Here is a 26,225-nt window from a genome sequence, read left to right as displayed (position 1 = left end):
ACCTAGGAGAGCTGATGGAAGTCTAAATCAGACACATGAGGCAAGTCTTGGCACCACAATGAAATAAGAAAGGTAAGATACTGCCAAGACTATTATTGCTCCTTCAGAGACTGAATCGGGCTGCCTCTGAATAGCAAAGAAAAAGACAAGAATGCCCTTGAATAAAGTGTTCCACCATATTGACAGGAGTCTTCCCTAAACAGTTCTGTGACAGAGAAAAAAAAGACTATTTTTTAAAACAAAATTGGGACATAACTTCTGAGAAATGCAAACTATGTTACAAAATACTTTAAATTCTGAACTTCCAGATAACCTTATATTTATCATTTCTATATTTATCACATCCAAACTGACAAAGGCAAGGAAGACCAAGTGTGTTTTCCCTTCTTTATATTGCATCATTCTTTTTTTTTGGGGGGGGTGTCCCTAACTTGAAATATTCTTTTACTTTCAAGACACCTTGGGGCAGCAATCGTATTTATCTCCGTGGGATTCCTGAGATACCTTTATCATTGCTCCAAGTCTATCTAAGAAGGCCAGTGGATGTTCCAAAATGTATTCTTTGCATGTATTTCCTTTAAAAAAAGAAAATCAAGCCTTTTGGTGAAAATCTTATATCACAAGTCAAAGAGCACAGAACAGGAACACCTCCTTTCAGAGCCTATCATGGACTTCCTGAGGGAGAGGGACCTGTGCTGTTAAACATACATTTTGCAGATCCGTTGGCTTCTCAGTTCATAGCATTCGACTCCCTGGCTCCTCAGCAGCTCCTTCTCTTCTGATGCATCTCGAGCTTCCAACTGGCAGAAGTGAGCCGGAGAGGCAATGAAGTCATAGTGCCAGTCCAGACAGCGCAGGTAGATGAACATGTGCAGGGCACAGGCCAGCGCCAGCAGCAGGATCAGGGACATTGCCAGGCTGATTGGAATGGCTGGTGAGAAGGAAGAGGTGCAGTCTCGGGCCCTGGCAAACTGTCCCCCACTTAATGGTAAAGCCTTGGATCTGTCAGGAGAAAGAAAAGAGCTGAAGTGACAACTCTTTCCTCTGAAAATCTGCTTCACAGTTGGGCTAGGGGTTCTAGAGCCCTCGTCAGTCAAATTTAAATACTGGGGCCATACTTGCTGAATAATTTAAACACATTATCTAACAAATGTGTGTGTGCTCTTGGGGACAGTGAAACTTAATTTTAAATCAAGACTGACCCAGAAACTCTGGGATATATGGTTGTCATAATTAAGTGGCCAGAGAAATTCAAGGCTCTGAAATGAAACCTCTTTTATCTGATCCTTAGTTCACCTAAAACCAAGTCTGTTGTCTCTAAAATTCAAAGCCTACTCAAAATTTTATGTGTTAATATAAATTTCGCAAAGAATATTAATTCTCACTTTCTCTGCCTTTGATTCTGTTAACAGGAAGTAGATAGGAAGAGTCTTTTAAGGGAAGATATGATTCCCAGTGACGTAAAATATAGATAATAAAAGCTAACACTTGTTGAAGATTTTATTTTTACATACCAGACACTGCCTTAACTCATTTAATACTCACAAGAGCCTATGAATAAGTTACTATTTTATCCTAATTTATGGATGAGGAAACCGGCACAGAAAAGTTAAGTAACTTGCCCAGAGTCACACAGTATTAAGTACAATGAAGCTGTAATTCAAACCTTAGCAGTCTGGTTTCAGAGTCACTTCTCGGTTTACAACTCCATAACTCCTGATATATTGTGTCTCTTTTTCCCCCCATCACTAACTCTCCTTCTTTATCAGTTGTACCATGCAGACTTGGTACTGTTTTTGGAAGAGCTGTATACCACTTGCAGTCTGCTCAGAGAATAGAAAGAAAAGCTTTCTCATATGCGCAAACGAAGTGATTTAATTACTTGGAACTAGGAGAGGTTCAAATCGACAACTGGCCCCGTTATCTAAACACTATCACAATAAAGAAACAGGGGCTACAGAGTCTACAGAGTAATGATTCTAAATGAGAACAATCATTTGTAGAAGGCAGCTTCCACATTCAGCTGGCTTTTAGAATATAACCCTACAGTGTCACCTCATTCAGTCACCTAGTTGGTTTTAAAAGGGTACATCAGAAAATTGAATTATCCATGAATGCTTTACTGAGGATTCATTTTTAAGACTTAGGTGGGCACTTTACCATGTTTCCATGCTAAAACGATTGCAGCCACCCATCATACCATAGACATTAGGGGCCTTGCTTGCCCAACAACCTGTGCTTAGACTGAACCAAAACAACTACTGAAGGAGACTCTTGGCCTGGCTTTTAGGATACTTGGCCTGCCCACTCTATGAAGAGGAAAAGTGGCCTTCTCTTCAGGCACTGGCCTGAAGAGTCAAGCTCATCAATGACAAAAGATGGCCTCATTTGATGCTACAACTCCAGCCAAAGAGAATGTCCTCACATTGACTGCCACTTAACTCTTAAGACTTGACTGAGAACAATATCTGTGGAGGATGCCTGAGGGACACGTTGTCTATCCATATTCTGGACTAGAGATTGCAAACACTCTTATCTAGCCTACAGGTAAGTTTTGTTTGGCCCAGAGTTCTGAACATCCTGAAAACCTTCCCCAGGAATCTACATTTCTATCTTTAATTGAAAAGTCAGAAGATCCAGCAAGATTGGGCCTGCATTCCTACAAAGCAAACATTAGCTGAAGTTTTATAAAATATACCTATTGTGATGCCGGCTACATTTTGCCAAAGTCCCCAGGTGGCCCACCTGAGGCATGTGAGCTTTCACCTGAGGCACCTGAGTTTGCCATGCATGTGACATCACTCTATACTTTATTCCTAGAATAAACCAGATAGATCAGCAAGGCTGTAGATGTGGAATGCAGCCTTTTGTATGCATACCTTAACCCCCATCACCACCAGCACTACCTCGTCCCTGGACTGGGCTTGCTTCTGTATCTGTCCACATGAAGAGTGTTTTACAAGGTCCACCTCTGACACCCAGTGCTCTGTCCTCCATGAGGCTGCTGCTGAGGATGTTATCACGCATTGCACAACACCAGGGAGGGATGAATGTGCTCCTCACAAGGACATTCTCAGTAGTCTTATGAACCCCATGAACACGTAAAGGGTGATTCTTTCTTATGCTGGCTGCTCAAGAGCTTCAGAACGAAATTACTGTGCTGCTTCCAGCCAGGGCAGACAGATGGTCTCATGGTTTTGTGTACCAACTTCACTAGTGGTTTAGCTGATCTTTTCTTCCTTTTGTTTTCCTTAATCCCATGTCTTCCCATTTTTTGGTTTATATTTTTTATTGTAAAATACACATAAAATCGACCATCTTAACCATTTTTAGGTGTACGGTTCAGGGGCATCAAGTACATTCACATCGTTGTGCAACCATCACCACCATCCATCTCCAAAATTCTTTTCATCTTGCAAAACTGACACTCTGTACCAATTAAACACTAACTCTCCAGTCCCCTCTTCCCCCAGCCCCTAGCAACTGCCATTCTACTTTCTGTCTTCAAATGTGACTACTCTAGTACCTCATAAGTAGAATCATACAAATATTTGTCCTTTTGTGTCTGGTTTATTTCACTTAGCATAATACCCTCAAGGTTCATTCATGCTGTTGCATTTATCTGAATTTCCTTCCTTTCTAAGGCTAAATAATATTTCATTGTATGTAAATGATAGATTTTGCTTTTCAATCATCCACTGATAGACATTTGGGTTATGTCCATCTTTTGGCTGCTGTCAATAATGCTGCTATGAACATGGATGCACAAATATCTGTTCATGTCTCTGTTTTCAATTCTTTTATTTTTATTTTTATTTTTTATTTATTTATTTATTTTTTTTGTGGTATGTGGGCCTCTCACTGCTGTGGCCTCTCCCGTTGCGGAGCACAGGCTCCGGACGCGCAGGCTCAGCAGCCATGGCTCACAGGCCCAGCCGCTCCGCGGCATGTGGGATCCTCCCGGACCGGGGCGCGAACCCGGTTCCCCTGCATCGGCAGGCGGACGCGCAACCACCGCGCCAGCAGGGAAGCCCTCAATTCTTTTAGGTATATAATTGGAAGTGGAATTACCTAATCACATGGTAATTCTATGTTTAATTTTTTTGAGGAACCACCACACTGTTTTCCATAGTGGCTGCACCATTTTACATTTCCACCAGCAATGTACAAGGGTTCTAATTTCTCCACATCCTTGCAATAGCCGTTATTTTCAGTTTGGGGGATTTTTTTTTTTTTTTTATAATAATCAACCTAATGGGTGTGAAGTGGTTTGCCCATTTTTCAAAATTATTTTTCTTGAAGTATTTCTATAAGTCATTGTAAGTCATTTCTGGAACAAGGTAGAGATATAAATCAGTCAATTCATCTGTTAGGCAAGATTATGTGTGAATTATTCCTTGTTTTCATTATTACCTCCTCATTGCCCTTTCCACCTACTTCTCTTTTAAAAGTGCGAGAGAAATAGATACAATATATACTTTATAAATATTATATAAATAGATATATACATTACATGTATTATAAATTGTCTTTGGAGCCAGTCCACAATTCAAATTCTGCCTCTACCAGTTACCAATTATATCACTTTGAACAATTATGTAATCATCAGAGTTTCTCATCTCATTTGTAAAACAGGGATAATAACAGCTATCTTGCAGCATTATGATAAGTTTTGAAGATAAAATATGTAAAATAACTACAACAGTGCCAACACACAAAGAGGACTCATAAGTATTAGTTGTTGTTAATCCATGCCTAACACGGTCCTGGGTGTTGCCACATATATATTAGGCCATGAATTCTTTACATCCATAAAGATAGGTCAGAAATCGAGAGGGTGGAGTAACTTGCCCAAGTGGCTGAGAAGTAATTCAAAACCATGTCTTTCAAACGCCAAAAAGCAAACTCCTTCCCTACACCAAACTACCTCACCACACTTCTCCAAGCTGGGGGGAAGGGGAATAAATATATATTTATATATGGAAAAGATTGGGAAGAACCAATAAAAGGGACATGTAAAACCCTGCCTATTTCAGGGAGTTGGAAGAACAAGTTAAGCTTTTTTCACAGGTAAACAGGTCAGAGGAAGTTGACAGATGTCTCTCAGCCCGAGATTCTTTTGGTGAAAAGGAACTTCTTATGCCTCTATGCCTTTCCCCAAATACTTTCAAGAGGATCTTTAGGATATTTTTGACTCCCTGGCTGACAGTTCCATTCCTATGCTAAATGCCAAAGCTGTCACTCACACTTCAGATGTACTTCTTATCTGCCCTGATAGGATCACTGCTCCTCTCCCTGAAGGAAATAAAATAATTGTCCGACAATTCCTCTCCCCAGAAGGGCCTCTTGCTCCAGGAAGTGTCAGTCACTGGGCTCATGTCACAGCTTCACTCTGGCTTACATTGCTGGCATTCCTCACTGATAATTATTAGTGACTGGATAAACCTTTATATAAAAGAAAGTCCTTGTGGGGGGCAGGGGGGATCACTGTGCAGGAAGAGGAAATACTTGATCCTATTCTATTTCATACCTTAGAAGATAAAAAACATAATTCATACCAATATAATTTTAAAGATATCTACTCCTCTCTTTTCCTTAAACATCTATGTTTTCAAACAATTTCTTTGGCACCAAACACACAGGTGCATTGAGTATATGCTTTAGTTTATTACCTGGAAATCAACAAAAGTGACCTCCCACAGGCTTGACATATCATTGGTGTCGCTGGGCAACAAAAGGGCATCATACCGCTGCAGGCTGCTGACACGCTGGCAGTGGTAGGAGTAACTTGACGGAGCAAATACGCCAGTTGCATTAAAAGTTGCTGGAATTGAATTATTGAAAATAACCTCGACTCAGTGCAAACTAAACCAGCTCTGGATGGACAACTTGTTGTAACTGGTAAGGGTGAATCTGACAATAATTATAAAACAGCATTACCCCAAAAGCACTTTTACATTTGCTGATGCAGGACACTGTTGACGAACAGTACAACTGCGCCCTCTTTTGTCAGGTAGTAGAACTGGCTCAGAGAGAGGCTTTTACTATCTAGTTCTGAACAAGAGCCTCCTGATGGGTGGGAATGAAAGCAAGTAACAGGAGAACCCCCCAAAGTGAGCAATACAAATTCCTACAAAAGGAAAAACACAAAAAGCTTAGGAATATTTTTCTTTTTTAAAATTAAAATAATTTTATTATTGCAAAAAAATTGAGAAAAACTAAATGGACAATAATATAGAAGTAGCTAAATAAATAATGGTCAAAAGTAAATAGCTCTTACTATGTGTCAAGCATCTCTCTAAATTCTTTATGTATATTTTATTTAATCTTCACTACAACACCATGAGATAGAGAATATTATTATCCTCATTTTGCAGATGAGGAATCCAAGACACAAAGGGGTTAAGTAACTAACTTGTGCAAGTTTACTCAGAGAGTAAGCACTGGAGCTGGGCTTAGAATCCCATTTGAGACCAGAGCTCTTACTCTTAGCCATTTTGGAATGGAATATTCTCTAGCAATAAAAAAGTTATAATATGCATATGTCATGATCACTTTTTTTCATTAAAAATGTGTGACTGCATAGAAAAAATTTCTGGAAAGATCAAAATGTTAATATGATTACCCACTTTGTTATACACCTGAAACTAACACAACATTGTAAACCAACCATATTTCAATTTTTCTTAATGGAAAAAAGAAAAAAAAAGCAGCTGAGATCAGTATAGCTCCAGGTGAAAGCTTGGGTTTTGATCCTGGCTCTGCCCACCTGTATGTTATGTTCCTGCTCCCTCTGGGAACAGCATCTTGGTGTTTATAGGGCTGACCCTCTCCCCTCTCAGTGAAGTCTCCCGGACCCTGCCAATCAGTGTATTGCGGCCCTTTAATCACTGTGATAGGTTTAGAGAGAGGCATATGCCCCAGGCTGGGTCAATAAGATGTAAGCTGTGCTATAGCTATCAAGCAACAGAGTTCTTTTATGTTGCTTAAGTGGATAATTGTCAGCTGGCCACCATCTTTCCAGCCTGAGAATGAAACTGACACGAGGACAGCAGAGCCAAGAGATGGAGAAAGATGCTGCCCTGGTGAGGTAAGTTAAGTATCTGAAGCTAACACTTTCAATCCTATTAATCAGTTACCTTTTGACTTTATGCAGCCAAAAGAGTTCTCACAAATACAGCTCTTATTAGTGGTATGGTAAGTGCTGTTAAACAACCTAACTGGGCCTTGCTTTCCTCATTTGTAAAATAGGTTGTGCTTGTTTAAATAGAGTGCTTTGTGCTGGCCTGGTGTTATAAAACATTCGACGTTATCTGGGACAGCCCCTGCTCACCCTGGGCTTCTGACTCAGATACAGAAGGGTTTTTTCAGGGATGCAATTGAGCCTGGCCACCCCCGCCCACTGCAACAATCCACCGAGAACGCTGAAGGCCAGAAGCATGGAGGTGGTGGACATCTCAGATCTGGACTCTGGAGTCAGCTGTTCCACAGGGCAATGGGAGAGACAAACCATTCCCAGAAAGGGCAGGCTGGCTCTGGATTCCCTGGAAGTGACTTCTGTTGTGCTCGGGGCTGAGTGGAGCCTGCCACATTGTTTGCAGCCCTGTTTCAGATAATGGCCTGAGACTGAGGCTGTTCTGACACAGCCTCAGTGAGGTGGGAACATTAATGCACCAATGGAACTGCTCGAAAAAATCCTTCCTGGTGAAAACACTGGGTCGTTTTGCCAAACAGCTGTCCAGCCCACAGGGTCTTTGGTTCTGTGTCTCTTGGCCCACTTGAGGGCAGGAATGGCATGCCCATGGGCCTGGGGGACATGACACCCTCTGCCCCGGCCTCTCAAACCTGTGCTGGTTCCTGGAGCAGAGCCTGAGCAAGGATTTGTGGGAGAGTGATTTTTTAAGAAAATGCCAGGAGGACAGGAGAGGAAAGATGTGAAACAGGCGGAGGGAGGGGAGAACAAGTAAGGGCGTGCATCCAGCAGGGTCCCTGGAGTGCGACTCTGGCTCTGTCCTGCTGGGATATCTGGAAACGCCTGTTGGTTAGGGCTGCCCTGGGGGATGTCTGGCCCTCTGGTGGACATGCAGGCAAAGGGTGCTCCAGCAGCCCAGGAGAGCCCCTGGCAATCACACAGGGTGCCTGTTGCTAAACAAGGAGAGGGAGAGAGGGAAGTGGATGGAGCAGCTCAGTGCCTACTTCTGTTCCTGCCCTTCCAAGTTGCTCTTTTAAAAGGATACGTTGGAAAAGTCAGACATAAAAGGTCATATGTTGTATGATCCCATTTATATGAAATGTCCAGAACAGGCAAATCCAGAGACAGAAAGCAGACTGGTGGTTGCCAGGGTCTAGGAGGGGGAATGGGGAGTGACTGCTAAGGGGTAGGGAGTTTCCTTTTGGAGTGATAAAATGCTCTGGAACTAAACAGAGGTGATGGTTGTACAATATTGTGAACGTACTAAGTGCCACAGAAGTGAACACTTTAAAATGGTAACTTTCATGTTATGTAACTTTTACCACAATAAAAAAAAGTATAAATAGAAAAAACAAATGTTAATTCTGATGACCAATGGTGGTTGGATTATGAATGATTTTCATTTTCTTTTTATAGCTCAGTATTTTCCAATCTTTCTGTTTTCAACAGATATATATATATAACCTTGTCTTAGTGTGGGCTCCTACAGAAGGAGACCCTGAGACAAGGATGTGAATACAAGTATTTTGTGGAGGTGATCCCAAATTTATTGGGGAATTTAGTCATTCAAAAAATGTAGAATATCATATGACATTTGTCTTTCTCTTTCTGACTTACTTCACTTAGTATGATAATCTCTATGTCCATCCATGTTGCTGCAAATGACATTATTTCATTCTTTTTTATGGCTGAGTAGTATTCTATTGTTTTTTAAAAAATGGGGTACAGTTGTTTTACAATGTTGTGTTAGTTTCTACTGTACAGCAAAGTGAAGTAGAATTCCCTGGGTTATACAGCAGGTTCTCATTAATTACCTATTTTATACATATTTTAGTGTATACATGTCAATCCCAATCTCCCAATTCATGCCACCCCTCCTCTTTCCCCCCTTGGTGTCCATACATTTGTTCTCTACATCTGTGGCTCTATTTCTGCCTTGCAAACTGGTTCATCTGTACCATTTTTCTAGATTCCACATATATGCGTTAATATACGATATTTGTTTTTCTCTTTCTGACTTAACTTTACCCTGTATGACAGTGTCTAGGTCCATCCATGTCTCTACAAATGCTCACTTATATGTGGAATCTAAAAATTGATACAAAACAGAAACAGACTTACAGACATAAAAAACAAACTTATGGTTACCAAAGGGGAAGGGGTGGGGAGGGATAAATTAGGAGTTTGGGATTAGCAGATACAAACTACTATATATATAATAAATAAACAACAAGATCCTACTGTATAGCACAGGGAACTATATTCAGTATCCTGAAATAAACCATAATGGAAAAGAATATGAAAAAGAATATATATACACACACACATATATGTGTATGTGTATAACTGAATCACTTTGCTGTACAAAACTTATACAGCATTGTAAATGAACTATAGTTGAAGTATACTTTAATTAAAATTTTTTTAATGAAGTATTCCAAATAAAAACAAACAAACAAACAAAAGTATGTAGAAGAGAGAGAAGAGAAATGACAGAGGAATGGAAGGCAGCTCCAAAGGACAAAGGTAAGGAAGTTTCCACCATGAGCAACAGGGGCTTAATGCCCACAGGGAATCCTGGGAGACAGCGTAGAACACACACCTCTGAGTTATCTCACCTGAGGGTGAGGGAGCTAGGATATTTACAGACTTCTTTCAGTCATTGCTGGGGTACAGATGGGAGGCAGTGGGCCCCTTTGGCCAGAGAAAGCTTTTAGGAAAAGAAAGGCTAGCAGTTGAAAGTTGAGCTGGTGGGGACTTCCCTGGGGGTCCAGTGGTAAAGAATCCACCTTCCAATGCAGGGGACATGGGTTTGATCCCTGGTCAGGGAACTAAGATCCCCACAAGCCATGGAGCAACTAAGCCCGTGCGCCACAACTACTGAACTCACACGCCTCAACTACAGCCCCCGTACCACAAACTACAGAGCCCACGCACCCTGGAACCTGTGCTCCACAACTAAAGAGAGAAAACCTGCATTCCACTAGAGAGAAGCCCACACACTGCAATGCAAGATCCTGCATGCTGCAACTAAGACCTGACACAGCCAAAAATAAATAAAATAAATAAATAAATGATAAATAAATCTTTAAATAAATAAATAATTTTTTTAAAAAAAGTTGAGCTGGTGGACTATAGTGCTCTCAAATGGAAATGCCCAAGAGGATATAGACAAGGTACACTGACAATGTCAGCCACATAGCTTTATAATCAGAAAAAATAATAATCAAAAAGCTACTTTCCTCTAGGGAAAAAATTTTTAAAAGGTGCTATTTGAATCAAAAATATTCCCATTCCTATATCAAACAGATATGTATATATGTCTGGTCACCTTGTGAGATTCTATAAAGTGTCTCTGAAAGATGATGGCACGTATGTTCTAAATTATGACCAGTGAAACATTCGTATCCCATGATATGTAGGCACATGTTGAGGAAAGAGCTTTCCAAGGTTAAACATAGGAAATGCTAGGTTAGAGGCAAAAAAAGAAAGAAAGGGGGACTGGAGACAAGAGGGCAGAGTAGAAGGACTTGAGCTCATCTCCTCTTACGAAAACATCAAAATCACAACTAACTGCTGAACAACCATCAACAACAACAAAAAAAGACAGGAAATGCTAGGTTAATCAAAGTCACCAAGTGCAGCAATCTCCCTTAAGAGCACGTCCTCACAGAAACTTCAATATACAGATTTATACCGTGAATCTCCAAGACGACACGCTGTGCAGTCTTTCTCAAACACGTTTGACCACAGGACCCCCTTTCTGGAAATATTATAAACACTTACACAGAGCAAAAGTGTTCCATAGAACACAGCTTAGGAAAGACTGCCCTAGCACATCCTTCTGGTTTTTCAAGAAATGTTAAAGACACGGCTGCTTATCTCCACTAAAAGCTTGCTCCTATAGGAAAGGAAACATTATAATTTTATATGAAAAAATTTTTTAATGCCTTCAAATTGCTCCCCTCCCCTGGAGCAGTTCCTAACTGCTTGGAAACGCCAATGTTGGCAGATGCATTATTCCATACATAAACACAGAAAAATGCAGGCCTATGCTGATTGTCTGCTGGGGAATTCAGCTAACAGAGAATTTTTAGTTACAGTTAAATGATAAGTGTGACTCAGCTGTAAGGAGCTATACAGAAAATAACTTCATACTAGAGCCTCAGTTTTGGAGCTTTAAACATATTTTATTCTTTGCTTAGAGGAAAGAGGTATCACATTCTCAGGTTCATGTATTTTCTAGGTTGCTAAAGGAAGAAGGAAAAAGTATAGTTGCTTTGGTAGAAACTAAAGAAAGTATTACTATAGGATCCCATCATAACATCACTGACTTTTCAGTGTAATTAGATAAATGTGGCATTTCATGTGTCACAATACTGGGCACACAGCAGTCCACTGATACTTACATGTTGAATGAATAAATTATATGGAGCTAATCTGAAGTGCTGAACCTATGACATTCCAAAGTGCTATCCATACCTACCTTATATCAATACCTCTGGGATTTTCAGCATCACCAAACTTCAGAGACAACCTTAGAAAACAGAAACACAGTCCATCAAAATAGGAATAACCCTTACTCCACACTATACTCAAAAATTACCTCCAAATGGATCACAGGTCTGAATGTAACAACTAAAACTATAAAACACATAGAAGAAACATAAAATAACATTTGTGCAATCTTGGGGTAAGAAACAGCTTCTTGAAAAAATGTAAAAGTATGAACTATAAAAGAAAAAACTGATAAATTGCACTTTATCAAATTTTAAAAACTTTTGCTCTTCAAAAGTTACTGTTAAGAAAATGAAAAAGGCAAGTCACAGAATGGGAGAAAATATTCACAACACATATACACAAAGAATTTGTATCTGAAATACAGCAAATAGCACAAACAACTCAATAATGAGACAACCCAACTTTAAAGTGTTCAAAAGACATGCACTTCACAAGGAAGATATACAAATAACCAGTAAGTACATAAGAAGATGTCAATATCATTAGTCATCAAGCAAATATAAAATGAAACCACAATAAGATGCCATGGTACAGTAATCGGTATGGTTAAAACTTTTTTCAAAAAAAAAAAACACTCTTAAGCTTTTAGTATCTATATATATTCACATTTTTTGGAACATTAACACAAGATTTCCTGGAGAGGAGATAGATTATCACTAACCCAGAGCAATAACCACATTGGTTCCCCTTTTAGCCCAATTCTTCCCCTGTTGAAAGCCAGATGCCATCCTGCACATACTGGGATTTACAACACAGGTAAGGAACACTAAAATTATGAACCTGGGAGCTCATATAGGAGACAGTGGTTCCTCCTTCAACTCCTGAGAGAAGGAGAAAGACATTTGCTGCTTTAGTGTCAGAAATTTTCCTTGGAAAAATAAAAGTGTATGAGTTTTATTAGCCTTTGGATGGGAGCGAACAGCTCACCATAAAGGAAACAAATGGGTGCATGTCTAATACCCATGTAGGTAAATAAAGTCTCCAAGGAGACGATAAGAAACTTCTCTGGGTTTCCAAGCCCTGGAATATCTCGATGGTGCTGAGCTTCATTACTCCTTGACATGTAATCACATTCCTCTGAGGAGGTACATCTCTTACTAACTCCAAGACTTATCTTTTAACCCAGGTCCGAGCAAAATTTGTTTAGAAATTGCTAACCATACAGAAACATAATAATATTTTCTCTGTAGTCCCACACTGATCATACCTAATGTTGGTAAGGATGTGAAGTAGCTGGAACTCTCATACAATGCTGGTAGAAAGGTAAACGCTACAACCACTTTAAAAAACCATTTGGCAGTTTCTTTTTTTTTTTTTTTTTTTTTGTGGTACGCGGGCCTCTCACTGTTGTGGCCTCTCCCGTTGCGGAGCACAGGCTCCGGACGCGCAGACTCAGCGGCCATGGCTCACGGGCCCAGCCGCTCCGCGGCATGTGGGATCCTCCCGGACCAGGGCACGAACCCACGTCCCCTGCATCGGCAGGCGGATTCTCAACCACTGCGCCACCAGGGAAGCCCTAGCAGTTTCTTAATAAGCTAAACAATACACATACCATATGATCTAGCCATTCCACTCCTAGGTATTCACCTAAGAGAAATGAAAATATATGCTCCTATAAAGACTTGTACATGAACACTTACAGCAACTTTATTTGGAAAGTTATCTAAAAACTGGAGGAAAAAACAAATTTCCATCAAGATAAATAAGTTGTGATATATCCATACAAAGGAATACTTACTACTCATCAGTAAAAAGAAATACACCTTTGACACATGCAACAATGCAGGAGAATATCAAAATCATTATACTAAGTGAAGGAAGCTAAACTAAAAAAGAGTGTACACTATATGATTATAGTTATATAAAATTCTAGAAAATGCAAACTAATCTATAACAACAGGAGGCAGAAGAGTGGTTACCTAGAAAGGTGGGAGCGGCAGAGGGATGCATTACAGGGGCACAAAGAGGCTTCTGAGCGTGATGAAAATGTTTGCTGTCTTGCTTGTGATGATGGTTTCACAGGTATAAACGTATGTCAAAACTGACCAAATTGTATACCTGAAATATCTGCAGTTATTATATTTCATTTAAATTTCAATAAGGTTGAAAAATAAGAATGATGAAAAGCTAAATACAACTGAAATGGGAAAAATGTGAGAAATTTAAATATATAAAGGATGATGCTGATATGTGACATTATAATGTCTGGAAGTTATAACACCTCAGTATACATTATAAAAACAAAAAAGCCAAAGTAGATGGTTATAAAATGTCCAATGACAAATTTGAAAAAAATCACACAAATATAATCTCATCAATTTGGTCCCACTTATCAAGAAATAGCAATGCCAGTGACTGAGCTCGTTTATCTTCCTACTACTTATGGAGAAAGGGAAGGAGTATTTACAAAATTAACCATATTAATAAGATCATTAAAAGAAATATCTTTATTTCCTAACACCATAAACTTAGATACCTTAGAAGCACTCATTTACAAACACTTTATATGCTAATTTACTCGGTAAAGCAAGTTTTCAAGAGGATTTTTCTCTAACAATATTCTGATAATCTGTTACAAATTACTGAAAATACTTTAAAGAAATGAAGTGCATTACTTGGATTGTACTTTATAAATTTGACTGGTCACTTACTCTAACAGAAGTTCTCTAGTTCTTCCAAGGAATCAGAATAGCTTAGTTACCCACAAATTGGCTCTCCAGCTAATGAACTGAAGCTCCAAGCAAAGTCACAGTGCGCCCACCCGAATCTCTGGTGGAGCAGCTCAATGGCCTCCACGCTTCTGATGACCCAAGAGCTTTCTCCAGCAGTCCTGGTTTCAATGAAAGCTGTTAACATGCTCTGCTGTGGAGTAAAGAACATGAGGCCCAATTTCAACAAAGCAAATTCAGCAATCATTCAGTGAGATTTTTTTATGTGCCAAGCACTGCACCACATGCTGCACCATAAAGGGGAAATACAACCTAGGGAGTCACTCAAAAAAGAGCTTCATTTACTCTTCCAAGCGCCCTACCCTCCCATGTTTAAAACAGATTCTGAATTCTTGAGACTTTAATTGCCTAAATTCAAAATACACACAGATGCTGGGATTATGCTCTGTTTGTAAGGCTTTCACTATTTAAAAAGACTTCTGTAGCAAATCTGTCTGCCAACAATTTGTCTTTCCCTGAACATTTTGTTTCCAAGCACTAAAACATGGTCATTTTTTTTTTTAATCTGTGCTTTTGACCTTACATGGTTATGTCTTAGCTTGGGTTTGTTCTTTCCACAACTCCCTTTCCAGTTCTTGAATATAAGATTTCCTTGCCAGCACAACAAAGGCATCTCACTAATCTATGCAATTCACAGGAATCAGGGACAGTCTCAGCAGCTGCTCCTTGAATGCCTCACATCCTGGGAAGCCTCCCCCTCATGCCCTTGGGTGGGCTCTCCAGGATGCCTGCACGCTCACCTATCAGGACTCCAAAAGGCAGATGACACACGCTCAGAACTCACCCACTAGAATTCTTGGGCAGTGACAAGGGAAAAAAAAAATCATTAATTTGTGTATTATGAAAACCAAAGGTTCCTTAGGCCTCTCTACCAGGTAACTAGACACTATTTTACTCTAGTTGTCATTGGTATCTTATACTTTGATTAGCACTTGGCAAAGTTCTCATGCATACATTTCCTCATTTGATTTTCACACCGCAACGAGATAGGGCCAAGAGAGAGGAGGGAAAATGGCATTGTTAAAGATGTTTTAGACCCCAGCTCTATTACCATACAGGCTGTATGATCTTAGCAAGTTTCCTAACCTCACGAGCTTTGATTTCCTCACCTGAAACAGCGATGATGACTGTACCTGTGACTCAGGGACTTACTCGCAATAGCATTGTGAGGAATAACACATAACATACCTGTGAAGTCCTCACAAGGTGCCTGGCCAATTCCAAGTGCTCCAGTCCTGTTAGCTGCTAGTAATAGATGCCACCATCTCCATCTCACACATGATGATCCTAGAGTGGCTCCTGTTTATAAAGTCACAGAACTCACTGGCAGAACTGGGCCTAGAAGCTAAGTTTTCATTCTTTCTGTCTCTAGGTTCCCAGTGATAATCAAGGTTTCTAAAGTCCAGCAAAAAGCTGTGGTGCCCTGATCTTCCCCACAAATTCCCTGGGGTCAGGATAAATGCAATCAAGGAGGGCCAGTCAGCCATGGACAGGCAAGACTATCCCCAGGCAATCAGCCTCTCTCCCCGCAGCTGACCACAAATAAAGAGCACTGTAGGGAATTAATTAGAGGCTGAGGAAAAAGTCTTGAGCTCTCAGCAATGTTGGAATCTCTTTGATAGTTATGCTGTAACAGAATAAACAAATCCGAGAGGACTCTGGATTTTGCTTACAATTCCCTAGCTCTCTGATAAGAGATAGTCATTGTGAATAGCAAGGTACTTACTAAAACTTGTAATGTAACTTGTAAGCATACATGAATCCATTTTTCACCCATCATCAAGAATTTTTAAATGAGAAGTAAAGTTCAGAAATAAAAAAGTGTTTCCACCAAAGTATATAAGAATAATACAGAGAAACACACACACACACACACACACACACACACACACACACACACACACACACACACAGAGCATGTTATGGTCTATACAAAGCATTCTGCCCATCTAAACCAGGCCAGAACAAATGCAAAGAATCTTCCAAAAGCCTCCATTATGCCAACAAATGTTGAAAGCAAGGAGCTTTATAGAAAGCAAGTGGGACATGCCAGACTTCCTCCCTCTGGACCAAAACAAATACAAGCAAAAAATATTTGCTTGGATGGCTGAAAAGCAGAGAAAGGTACTGGAAACTGACTTCCTCTTCGAAAGGGATAGTTGTTTAATCTGCTTATCTCAGGTTAAAAATAATTATTCTAATCATTTTTTAAATGTCCTAAAGAATTCTCTGCAATTTGGCCATGCAAAGGTACCCTTGCACATTTGCAAACAGGCAATGTTCCATAACTTCAGAACACTTCCTAGAATCAAATATCTGCCCTGGCTAGATGGAATCAGCTTTGTTTCACCCACTAGAATATGTATGACTCTGCTCACCGATATGCAATTTCCTTCCTGCTGGGACAAAAGTAGTTTGACAACTCACATTTGGAGTTGACACAGAGCCTGGAATCCTTTCTCTTTTTCAGAATGAGTTTGGGAAACTTCATTTTCAGAATCCTGAACTTCCACAAAGTATTATAACAATTAGCTAAAGTGTTCAGAAGAAAATAACTGGGAAAAAAAATAAGAAATTAAAAAAATTAATTTCTGACTTGTTCTTTCATTTTAGACATTAGACATTTCCTCAGAAATGTATGTCAGGGTCAGGTACAAAGGAGCCTACTTCTACTTTCAGAAATGACAGAAAACTGGACCACCCAGTTAACAGGCTACACTCGCCCTAAGGGCTTGCTCCAGCAAAGCAGTCAACTTACATGGCACTTCCTTCACCGCAATTTGAGTTGCCAGCATCCACTGTTGCCTTCCGGCCAATGGCTTCATCTGTAAGGTCCAGCCAGGTCTGATTCTTAAATTTAATTGTTATTCTTTTGGACCAAAAGAGAATGCAGGGAATTCCATCCACGGAGACATCAACCAGGCTATGATGGCTGAATGCATTCCAAGGTTCTTTTTCTAAATCTTTGTCTGCTCAGATTGTAGTTGAGAGCCTAATTAACCAAATAAATGAAATTGAAGATACGAATTTGTATCCATGGTACAAAAGGCTTCTTGGAAGTAAAAGAGCCAATTCAAAACCTGTTGAAACTCTGCTAGCTCCAGAGTCCATGCTATTGAGGGGAAAAGATGGGTGGACCTATCAAGCTTAAAAATGATAGGTATACCTGAAAGGCACATGAACCCAGTTCCACAAAGCACCAAAAATGTAAAGGACCAAATTATAAAAACAAACAAACCAAAAACCAACTTTGAAAGTAATAATATTAGCAATAATGACTTTAAAAAGTCACCAGTCACCGTGCTGGGGGAGGAAGAGGGGATAAATAGGTGGAGTGCACCAGATTTTTAGGGCCGTGAAACTATTAGTCCTTATAATACTGTAATAGTAGATATCATTACACATTTGTTAAAACCCATAAAATGTGCGACACGAAGAATGAATGCTAATGTAAACTATGGACTTTAGTTAATAATGTATCAGTAGTGGATTATCAGTTTTAACAAACGCATCACACTAATGAAAGATTTTAAATACAGGGGAAATTAGCAGGGGGGGAGCTGCAGACTGGAGAGGTATACGGGAATATTCTGTACTTGTGGTCAATTTTTTCTGTAAACCTAAAACTACTAAAAAAAAAGTCTATTAATTTTTTTTTTAAGTTCACCATGCCTTGAAACTAATGGCGGTAATCTTTTCAAAAAATAATATCATAAGAACCCAAATAATTCAGAACTTTAAATAAATTCATTAATATATTAAACAAAGAAAAGAGGTTTCTGAAAATGAAGCGTAATTCTCCAGACCATTAATGTCCATCAGAACTTCCTGTGATATTGGCTATTATGCACTGGAAATGTAGCCAGTACAATTGAGGAGCTTAATTTTTAATTTTACTTAACATTATCCAATTTGAATTTAAATTTAAATAGCAGCATGTGGCTAGTGTCTACTGTCTTGGACAGGGTAGTTCCAGGTCATTTAATATACATAAACTAGCAAGGTATTCTAACCTTATTCTACATCTTAAGAAACCTTTGCAGATTTCCAGGAAGCCCAAGACAATGCACTTCAGTATGTCACTCTGGATATCATAAAGGCAGGTCTCTATCTGAAAGAAGATCCACTTATCTAGAGCAACTATTCCATACCAATTACTCCAGTGTAAATAGAGATAAAAGAGAAATTGAACAGGCAGCAACAACCCAAGTTTACCAGTAACCAAAGATAAACTGTTACTACGGTGATCCTATCTGGAAAGCAACAAAAGTAAAACTGAATATCGTAATGAAAATACTGTTATGACAGCAAGTGAAACTTTAGTGTTTTCTCATCTATAAGATTACCATAATACATTTCCTCACCTAAAGTTCAAGCAAGAATGTTAGTTATTAATAGAATTATTACTTATATTTTCACAGTGGCTCTGACCTGATTGAAATGTGTTTACTTTTTTTTATGATACAATCTAGTTTCCTAACATGTTCATACCTGTGTGATTCGTATTGTTGTGAAATCCTGCACTGGTTTCATACCTCCATTATTCTGCTGATCTGTCAAATAAAATGATATGAGTACAAAGGCTAAGTGTCATATATTTATTAATGTAATTGAGTGACAATAATATGCTAAGCACAGGCTTAAGTCTCTTTTGGCTCATAATTTAGAATACTGTAGTTTAAGAGATTTTCACATCAGACTGCTGATGCCAGTACTGGTGTTCAGGGAAGCCCATCACAGACAGAACCCTTCCTCAACCCCCCAAGGAATCATAAGGGAAATTACAAGTCTTACCATTGTTCATAACCACTTCTTTATTTGAAGATGTCGGAGAGCTGAAACTAGAAGAAACAAAAATAAAAAGATGCTGAACAAATATCTACATTTTAGATTTTATATGTAATTTTAAGGACACTTTGGTTTATTACATCTCAAAGTAGAGGAGCAGAACCTTAGCCTGTCAAAACTGTTCACTTTTGAATAGTGAATTTCTGATTTAAAAAGTAATACTATATATGTTCTTCAAAGAAAATAAGGAAAAGACTGAAAATTTTTTTTTTCTTTTTTTTCTGGTACACGGGCCTCTCACTGTTGTGGCCTCTCCCGTTGCGGAGCACAGGCTCCGGATGCGCAGGCTCAGTGGCCGTGGCTCACGGGCCCAGCCGCTCCGCGGCATGTGGGATCTTCCCGGACCGGGGCACGAACCCGTGTCCCCTGCATCGGCAGGAGGATTCTCAACCACTGCGCCACCAGGGAAGCCCTGAAAATTTTGAAGTAGAAAAAATTTTTAAATATCAACCTTAATGTTCATTCATTGAATAAACAATCTACTCTTAGAGTTTACCATGTGCCAAGCAGTATGCTAGACACTAAGGTTTAACCAAAAATAAATAATAACCAAATAATAAATCAAATAACCACATAATAAAACATAATAAAATATTTTACAGTGAAATTTTATACCACATTGTACTGCCAACATATTAAAGCAAAAATATTCAACCCTTTTTATTTAAAAAAAAGACAGACTCTATTGCCAAAAAGGTATTTCTGAAAATTATGAAGATATAAATTATAATAATATATCCTTCCAGCATTTCACTCTACATACATGCATACACACCTTACACACAAATATAATTTATTTTTTATATCATTTAAACAGATTTTTATAAACATCCTGTTTTAAAGTGTGTAATTTTTTTTTACTTAAAAATATATCACAAATATTTTCCCACGTTATTACATATTTTTCTGACATAATTTTGAATTCCATGTGGTATTACATCATACAAATATACTAATTTATTTAACTAAAAACCTATTAAGTATTTAAGTTGTTTCCAATTAATAAACAATACTACATTGAACATTATCATGGATTATTTGTTCATACTCCTGAGAAGTCCCTTAAGATAAATTCCTAGAAGTGAAATTGCTATGTTAAGAAGATATATACATCTTTTTATCCTGGAATATTGCAAACATACACAAATTTAAACAGAAAAATATAAGCTCCTTCACCCTCCCCAAGTACCTGGGCCCATCATCCAGCTTTAGTAATTATCAAGTCATAACCAATCTTGTTTTACCTATGTGCCCATCCACTTCCCCACTCTAGTATTATTATGAAGAAAATATCAGAAATTATATCTATTTAGGTATGTATTTCTAAAAGATAAGGACTTTAAAAAGTAACAGCCCAATTATATCTAGAAAATATTAATAATTCTTTAATATTAAGTATCACATCAGTTTAAATCTCCAATTGTGTCATGTCATAAAAATTTTTAGTTTATTGCATATTTTTAATTTTTCATAAGTTGTACCTGTAATATATGAGAATGCAGATCAAATTCTATATTTAGAGATTCCTATCCAAGACCTATATATATAACTATCATATAAACTCAACGTTTTTACAATTAGAGAAATATGTATATTACACATTATTATCTATATGCAAAACATAATTTTGGATAAAGAGTTACTAAATCTATATTATAGTGAAATGCTTTAGAATTAATTATATGGAACCAATTACAAGTTAAATGCACCACTCTCCTTGTAATACAACCTCTAACAGCTAGTGAGAATTTCTTAAGATGATAAATTGATAACTATAATGTCTACTAGATGCTGTTAATAAATTCATATATGCATGCAATTATTTTTTCACTTTATCAGCTCTATTGACATATAATTTAAGTATAGTAAACTGCATTAATCCATTCAATGTGTACACTTTGATGGATTTGGGCATAGACATATACCTGTGACACACTGCCACAATAAAGATACAGAATATTTATTTACATACCACAGAAGTTTCCTCATGCACTTTTGCAGTGAAGAGATGTTTCCTCCACCTCAGCCACAGGCAACTACAGACTTACTTTCTGTCACTTTAGATTAGTTTGTATCTTCTCCAATTATAAATAGAAGCATGTAACATATTCTTTGGTGCCTGGATTCTTTCAGATTTATAATGACTAAAATTCACTGATGTTACATGTATCAATATTTCATTCCTTTTTATTACTGAGAAATATTTCATTGTATGGATATACCACATTTTGTCTATGAACCCATTGATGGACATTTATGGGGTTTTGTGGAATATGTTTTTGCTTCTCTTGAATACATACCCAAAGTAGAATGGCTGAGTCATAATGTATAAGTTTGTTTAACTTTTAACTGCCAATCAGTTTCAGCAGGTGAGCTTTCCTGTAGCTCCACATTCTTATGACAAAACATTTGGTATTGTCAGTCTGCTTAATTGTAGCCATTCTAATGGGTGTGGGTTGCTATCTCATTGTAGTTTTAATTTTCATTTCCCTGATGACTAATGATGCTGAGCATCTTTTCTTGTGTCTAATGGCCATTCATATATTTTCTTTTGTAAAGTGTGTGTTTAAAACTTCTTCCAATTTTTAAAAATAAGTTCATGGTCCTCTTATAAGTTGAAAGACTTCTTTGTATGTTCTAGATACAAGTTCTCTGCCAGATATATGCATTGAAAATCATTTTTTCCATTCTATGTCTTTTTTCTTGCATTTTATCTAGAAGTTTTAAAGTTTCAGCATTTACATTTAGCTATGTGAGGATCCATTTTGAGTTGATATTTGTGAGATAAGGTACTTGTAACATTTTGAAGACTGGAAGAAAGAAAATGTCCTATAAGCTTCCAGAAATAAAAAACAAGAATCATGCAAGGATTCAGAAAATGTATTTCTTACACCCTTTCAAAAGCTAATGGAGGACATGCTCCACCAAAGTAAGGGATAAAACCAAGGAAGAGGAAAGCATAGGTTCTAATAAACAGTGGATCAAACTCAGAAGAACAATGAAGAGAAACTTAAGGATGACTACTGCACATCAGACCTAGAGAGAATCAATCCAGATCGGAGAAACAGGACAAAAGGATTCTGAAGAAGGGAAACCCAGAGGGAGAACTCTACACAAAAGAAGGATCTGAGAGACCATGTTATATGTTAAATACTCTGTTGATAATAAAAGAAAGTTGTTACACAAGATCTAAAATGTATAAATTGAGAAATCATCTGCGTATATCATCTAAATAATAATATTTCATACATACAGTGGTGGACTGTATGATTGTTCCCAACTAACTCCCTAGGAACAGCAATCCCAGAGATGAATATATCCCTGTCTTTGGCCATATTCCTTGTAGTACCTCCCTGTGGGGGGAATATTTCCTGCCCCATCATCAGGCTTGGCTATATGTCTTGGAATATGGGCCAATGGAATATGAGTGGAAGCAATAATGTGCCAGTTCCACAGAAACTTTAAGAGATGTTACATGCGTCTGCCACCCCTTGCCCTTTTCTCTTTGATATGATAATGGCATGTCCAAATAGAGGCTGCTCTTTCAAGTCTGGGTCTTGAAATGAGAAGACATGGGAAACAGAGCTGGAGCAGGGCCATGGCAGCCCACCTGTAGCTGTCAACATGTAACAGGGGTGAGAAATAAATGTTAGAGATTGTAAGATTCTGGAATTTTGGAGTTGTTTGTTACTAGAGAAAAGCTGACGAAATAGGAGACAGTTTTTTAATAATTTATTATGTGTCTTGGTACCATTTGATTGTTTTAACCATGAATATGTATTACTTTGATAAATTTTTCTAATTCATTCTTTTTTAAAAGATGCCTTACTTTAAAAATTTATAAATTAGCATTCTGATTTATACTATGTCTCTCGTGAGTAGGGTTAGCATTAATCAGTCCTCTGAATCAAATCACACCTAAGAGCACTAAGAAATTAAATTTCCTGAGCAGCAAGCATGAGGCTCCCATCAAAATGATCATATAACCACAACAGAGATATGCTTTAGCCAAAAGATCTCCACCTACCTAAACTCCAAATTCTACAGTACAAGTTAAACAGTAACTGAATATATGAAAGAAACACTAATACCCCAGAAATATTTCTTGAAAAGTTTCAAGCTTTCTAATATCACCATATACAATTTTAAATTTTTTTAATTTGAACTTTATCCAAAAATCATAATTCATGATACAAGGTTAAGGATTCAATTTTAAAATGTTTTAATGAAGAAAAACAGAAAATTGAGATATATTTTACCTAAATAAGATAATAAGATATCAAGTCATTTGAAAATATATAGTCAGCAAAGGAGTTTAATGTTTACTGAATAAAAGTATACGAATAAATGAATGAGTTATCATATCATTAATATGCTTGGCTTGAGACTCTACTAATTAAAATTTTCCACATGTTCACTAATGAAAAGCTTTTAGCACACAAAATAGGCTTATTTTCATTTCAATGAATCTATGGACATACAATAATGCTGCTATACTTCCTTTTCAAATAAACTCTAATTTGGATAGGCCTTGCCCACACCCATAAGCCTAAACTAATGAGGTTTTAAAGGAAGCCATAATCTCAACCAAAGACAAAATACAGTACACATGCATTTTCACATCACTACATGATCTCTGAACTAAAGTGGAACTAAAGGATTATCTAGTTAAAATTATCCATGTGAATAAACTAAGAAACACTGATTTTTAATGTAAAAAAAGTAAACCTACATTAGCACTAAAATATTCAGACCCTTTTCCAGTAAAAGGGAACTCTGCAATACATGAAAAGTAATCAAGAGCCCTAGGCTTGCAGTGGCTGGTGAAATAGTTTTGATTTACCAGGTGTTCCATCATGAGTCTCCCAAGTATGCCTTCATGAAGATGAAGGTGAAGCAGCTCCTTCATGGTTCTGCTCAGGGTGAAGATCGGGTTCCTACCAAGGCCTGCAAGGCCCTGAAAGGCCTCAGCCTGCTAGCTGTGCTCATTTTGCCTCCGCCCCTCTCTCCTCCAGCTACACTAGCATTCTTTAGTTCAGTTCCCTGAATGCTTCATGTTCCCTTCCTCCCTCATAAGAGTCTTAGCACCTGCTGTCCCTTCTACCTGGAATGTTCTCCATCCTGCCCTTCCCCTTACCTCGTTGTCTTGTCCTCCATATTCTCCAGATCACAGCTCAAATATAACTTCCTCAGAAACACTGTCCTTAACTTTTCAGACTAGTTCAGATCCCCCTATTATATGTGTTCATAGTCTACCATACTTTTCTTTCAAAGCACATTTCACAGTTTATTTGTAATAATGTCATTCATTTGATTAATGAGCACCTTTGCTCTAGATTTAAAGGTCCATGAGGGCAGAGACTATATCTGTTTTGCTCACCATTGTACAACCAGCACCTAGCACTGTGCCTATTTAAAAGTATCAAGTATTAAAAATATGTGTTACATGCATAAATGAACAATTTAATGAACGAACAAACTCTGAAAGGCAAGTGGGAAATGGGAGATCACAGGGGGTGCTGTGTGAGAGGGAAAAGATTTCCTTTTTGTTTAAGTATAAACCCAATTTGAGGAAGGAATATGTAAATGAAGAGTGATGACCCCTACTTCCTCTAAGCTTAGGTAACATGTATCAGGCTTAAAATACAATCACCCTTCCTAGAGACTTAAGAATCTTGAATTACTCATAGAATTGAAATATATTTTAAATTCCAGATCTATGATTTGAAAGAACATTCACAAAATAGCAACTGTTGTTTCCTTCATAATGAATTAATATGACATATTATTAGATTCAAATGATCATTGATTTATATGATTTCTAGGGTCTCTTCTGGAGCTAAAATTATTTAAACCCATTAATCTTGCTTCAAAAACAGAATTGGGATTTTTACAATTCTTGGTGTACATTTTACCAGTGTAATACACAAATCAGTCATTTCTGTATAAACCAGGTGAGGAAACATTACTAAGCTTTAACCACCTAAGGAGTATAGGTCACTTATTACTTGAAAGTGAACCTGAAGGAAAGCACTAACTGATTTGGAAACAATGTGGGGAAACAAATAAAAAATACCTGTACTTACTGTTTTTATTAGCTGATGACTTAAGAATTCCTTAACACAAGTTTTGGCAGATCATCCTGCTTGACACCTTCCTTTGAGCTCACACTAAATCCCCTGATGGATTTATTGCGAGAGCACATAATGAGTAATTGGGGGATATGACATAAGTTAATTGCTATTCAGATTTTGCATGTTCTTCTTTATACAGAAATCTCTATATGTTCCCTTACATGGTATGAAAAGAAGCCAAAAGGACAAAGGAAATAGAAATAGAAATTTTGCTTGTTAGTTTTAAATAGTATGTACTCCACACAATTACCATCTCCTACCAGTTAAAATGATTTAATACCTGTTCTTTGGGGGACAGGTAACATATTTCTGAGGTTTTTAAATGTTTTCTTACTCTCTTCTCACATAAAAACAGCAGGAGAAACCGAAATTAACATTTACTTATATGTATAAAAGAAACATGAACACTGATTTGAGTCATTTTCTCATAGAGATATACTTTGATACATAATACAAATGTTTCTTGGATATTTTGAACAAATAAATTAACTCTTCCCTCGTATAATAAAGATTATATTTTAATCTCTTATTTATAAACTCTCGTTCAATGATTTTAGTTGCTACCAAATGATCTAATCTAGTATATCCATTTTGAATTGTTAACAAATGTAGCTGTGCAACAATATAAAGAAATTACAGAACCACCTAATTTCATACTTGCACTGAAGTTCGCAGATGCATTATATTAAAAGATGTGCAGTTACTCACCTTATGTTCTTCCTGGCAAGTAACTGGTCCAAGGTTAGTGAAAACCCCATACATAAAAAAATAAAGTGAAAAACTAAAGATTTTTCTTCCCAT

General features: G+C 37.7%; 1 protein-coding gene across 1 annotated transcript; it reads right to left on the bottom strand.

Moving 5' to 3' along the window:
- Positions 1 to 698: 698 nt before the first annotated feature.
- LOC102994076 (V-type proton ATPase subunit S1-like protein) lies at positions 699 to 26,225 on the bottom strand. Its single transcript, XM_007115021.2, is given in 10 exon segments — positions 699 to 989; positions 991 to 1,002; positions 5,673 to 5,913; positions 11,679 to 11,729; positions 17,201 to 17,406; positions 17,408 to 17,434; positions 18,934 to 18,995; positions 19,237 to 19,283; positions 26,133 to 26,194; positions 26,196 to 26,225. Coding segments are annotated over 10 exon segments (1,029 nt in total).

Source organism: Physeter macrocephalus, chromosome 8 (assembly GCF_002837175.3).
Source record: "Physeter macrocephalus isolate SW-GA chromosome 8, ASM283717v5, whole genome shotgun sequence".
Lineage (NCBI taxonomy): Eukaryota > Metazoa > Chordata > Mammalia > Artiodactyla > Physeteridae > Physeter > Physeter macrocephalus.
Note: the sequence above shows the minus strand (reverse complement) of the source record. Positions and strands in the feature narration are given on the sequence as shown.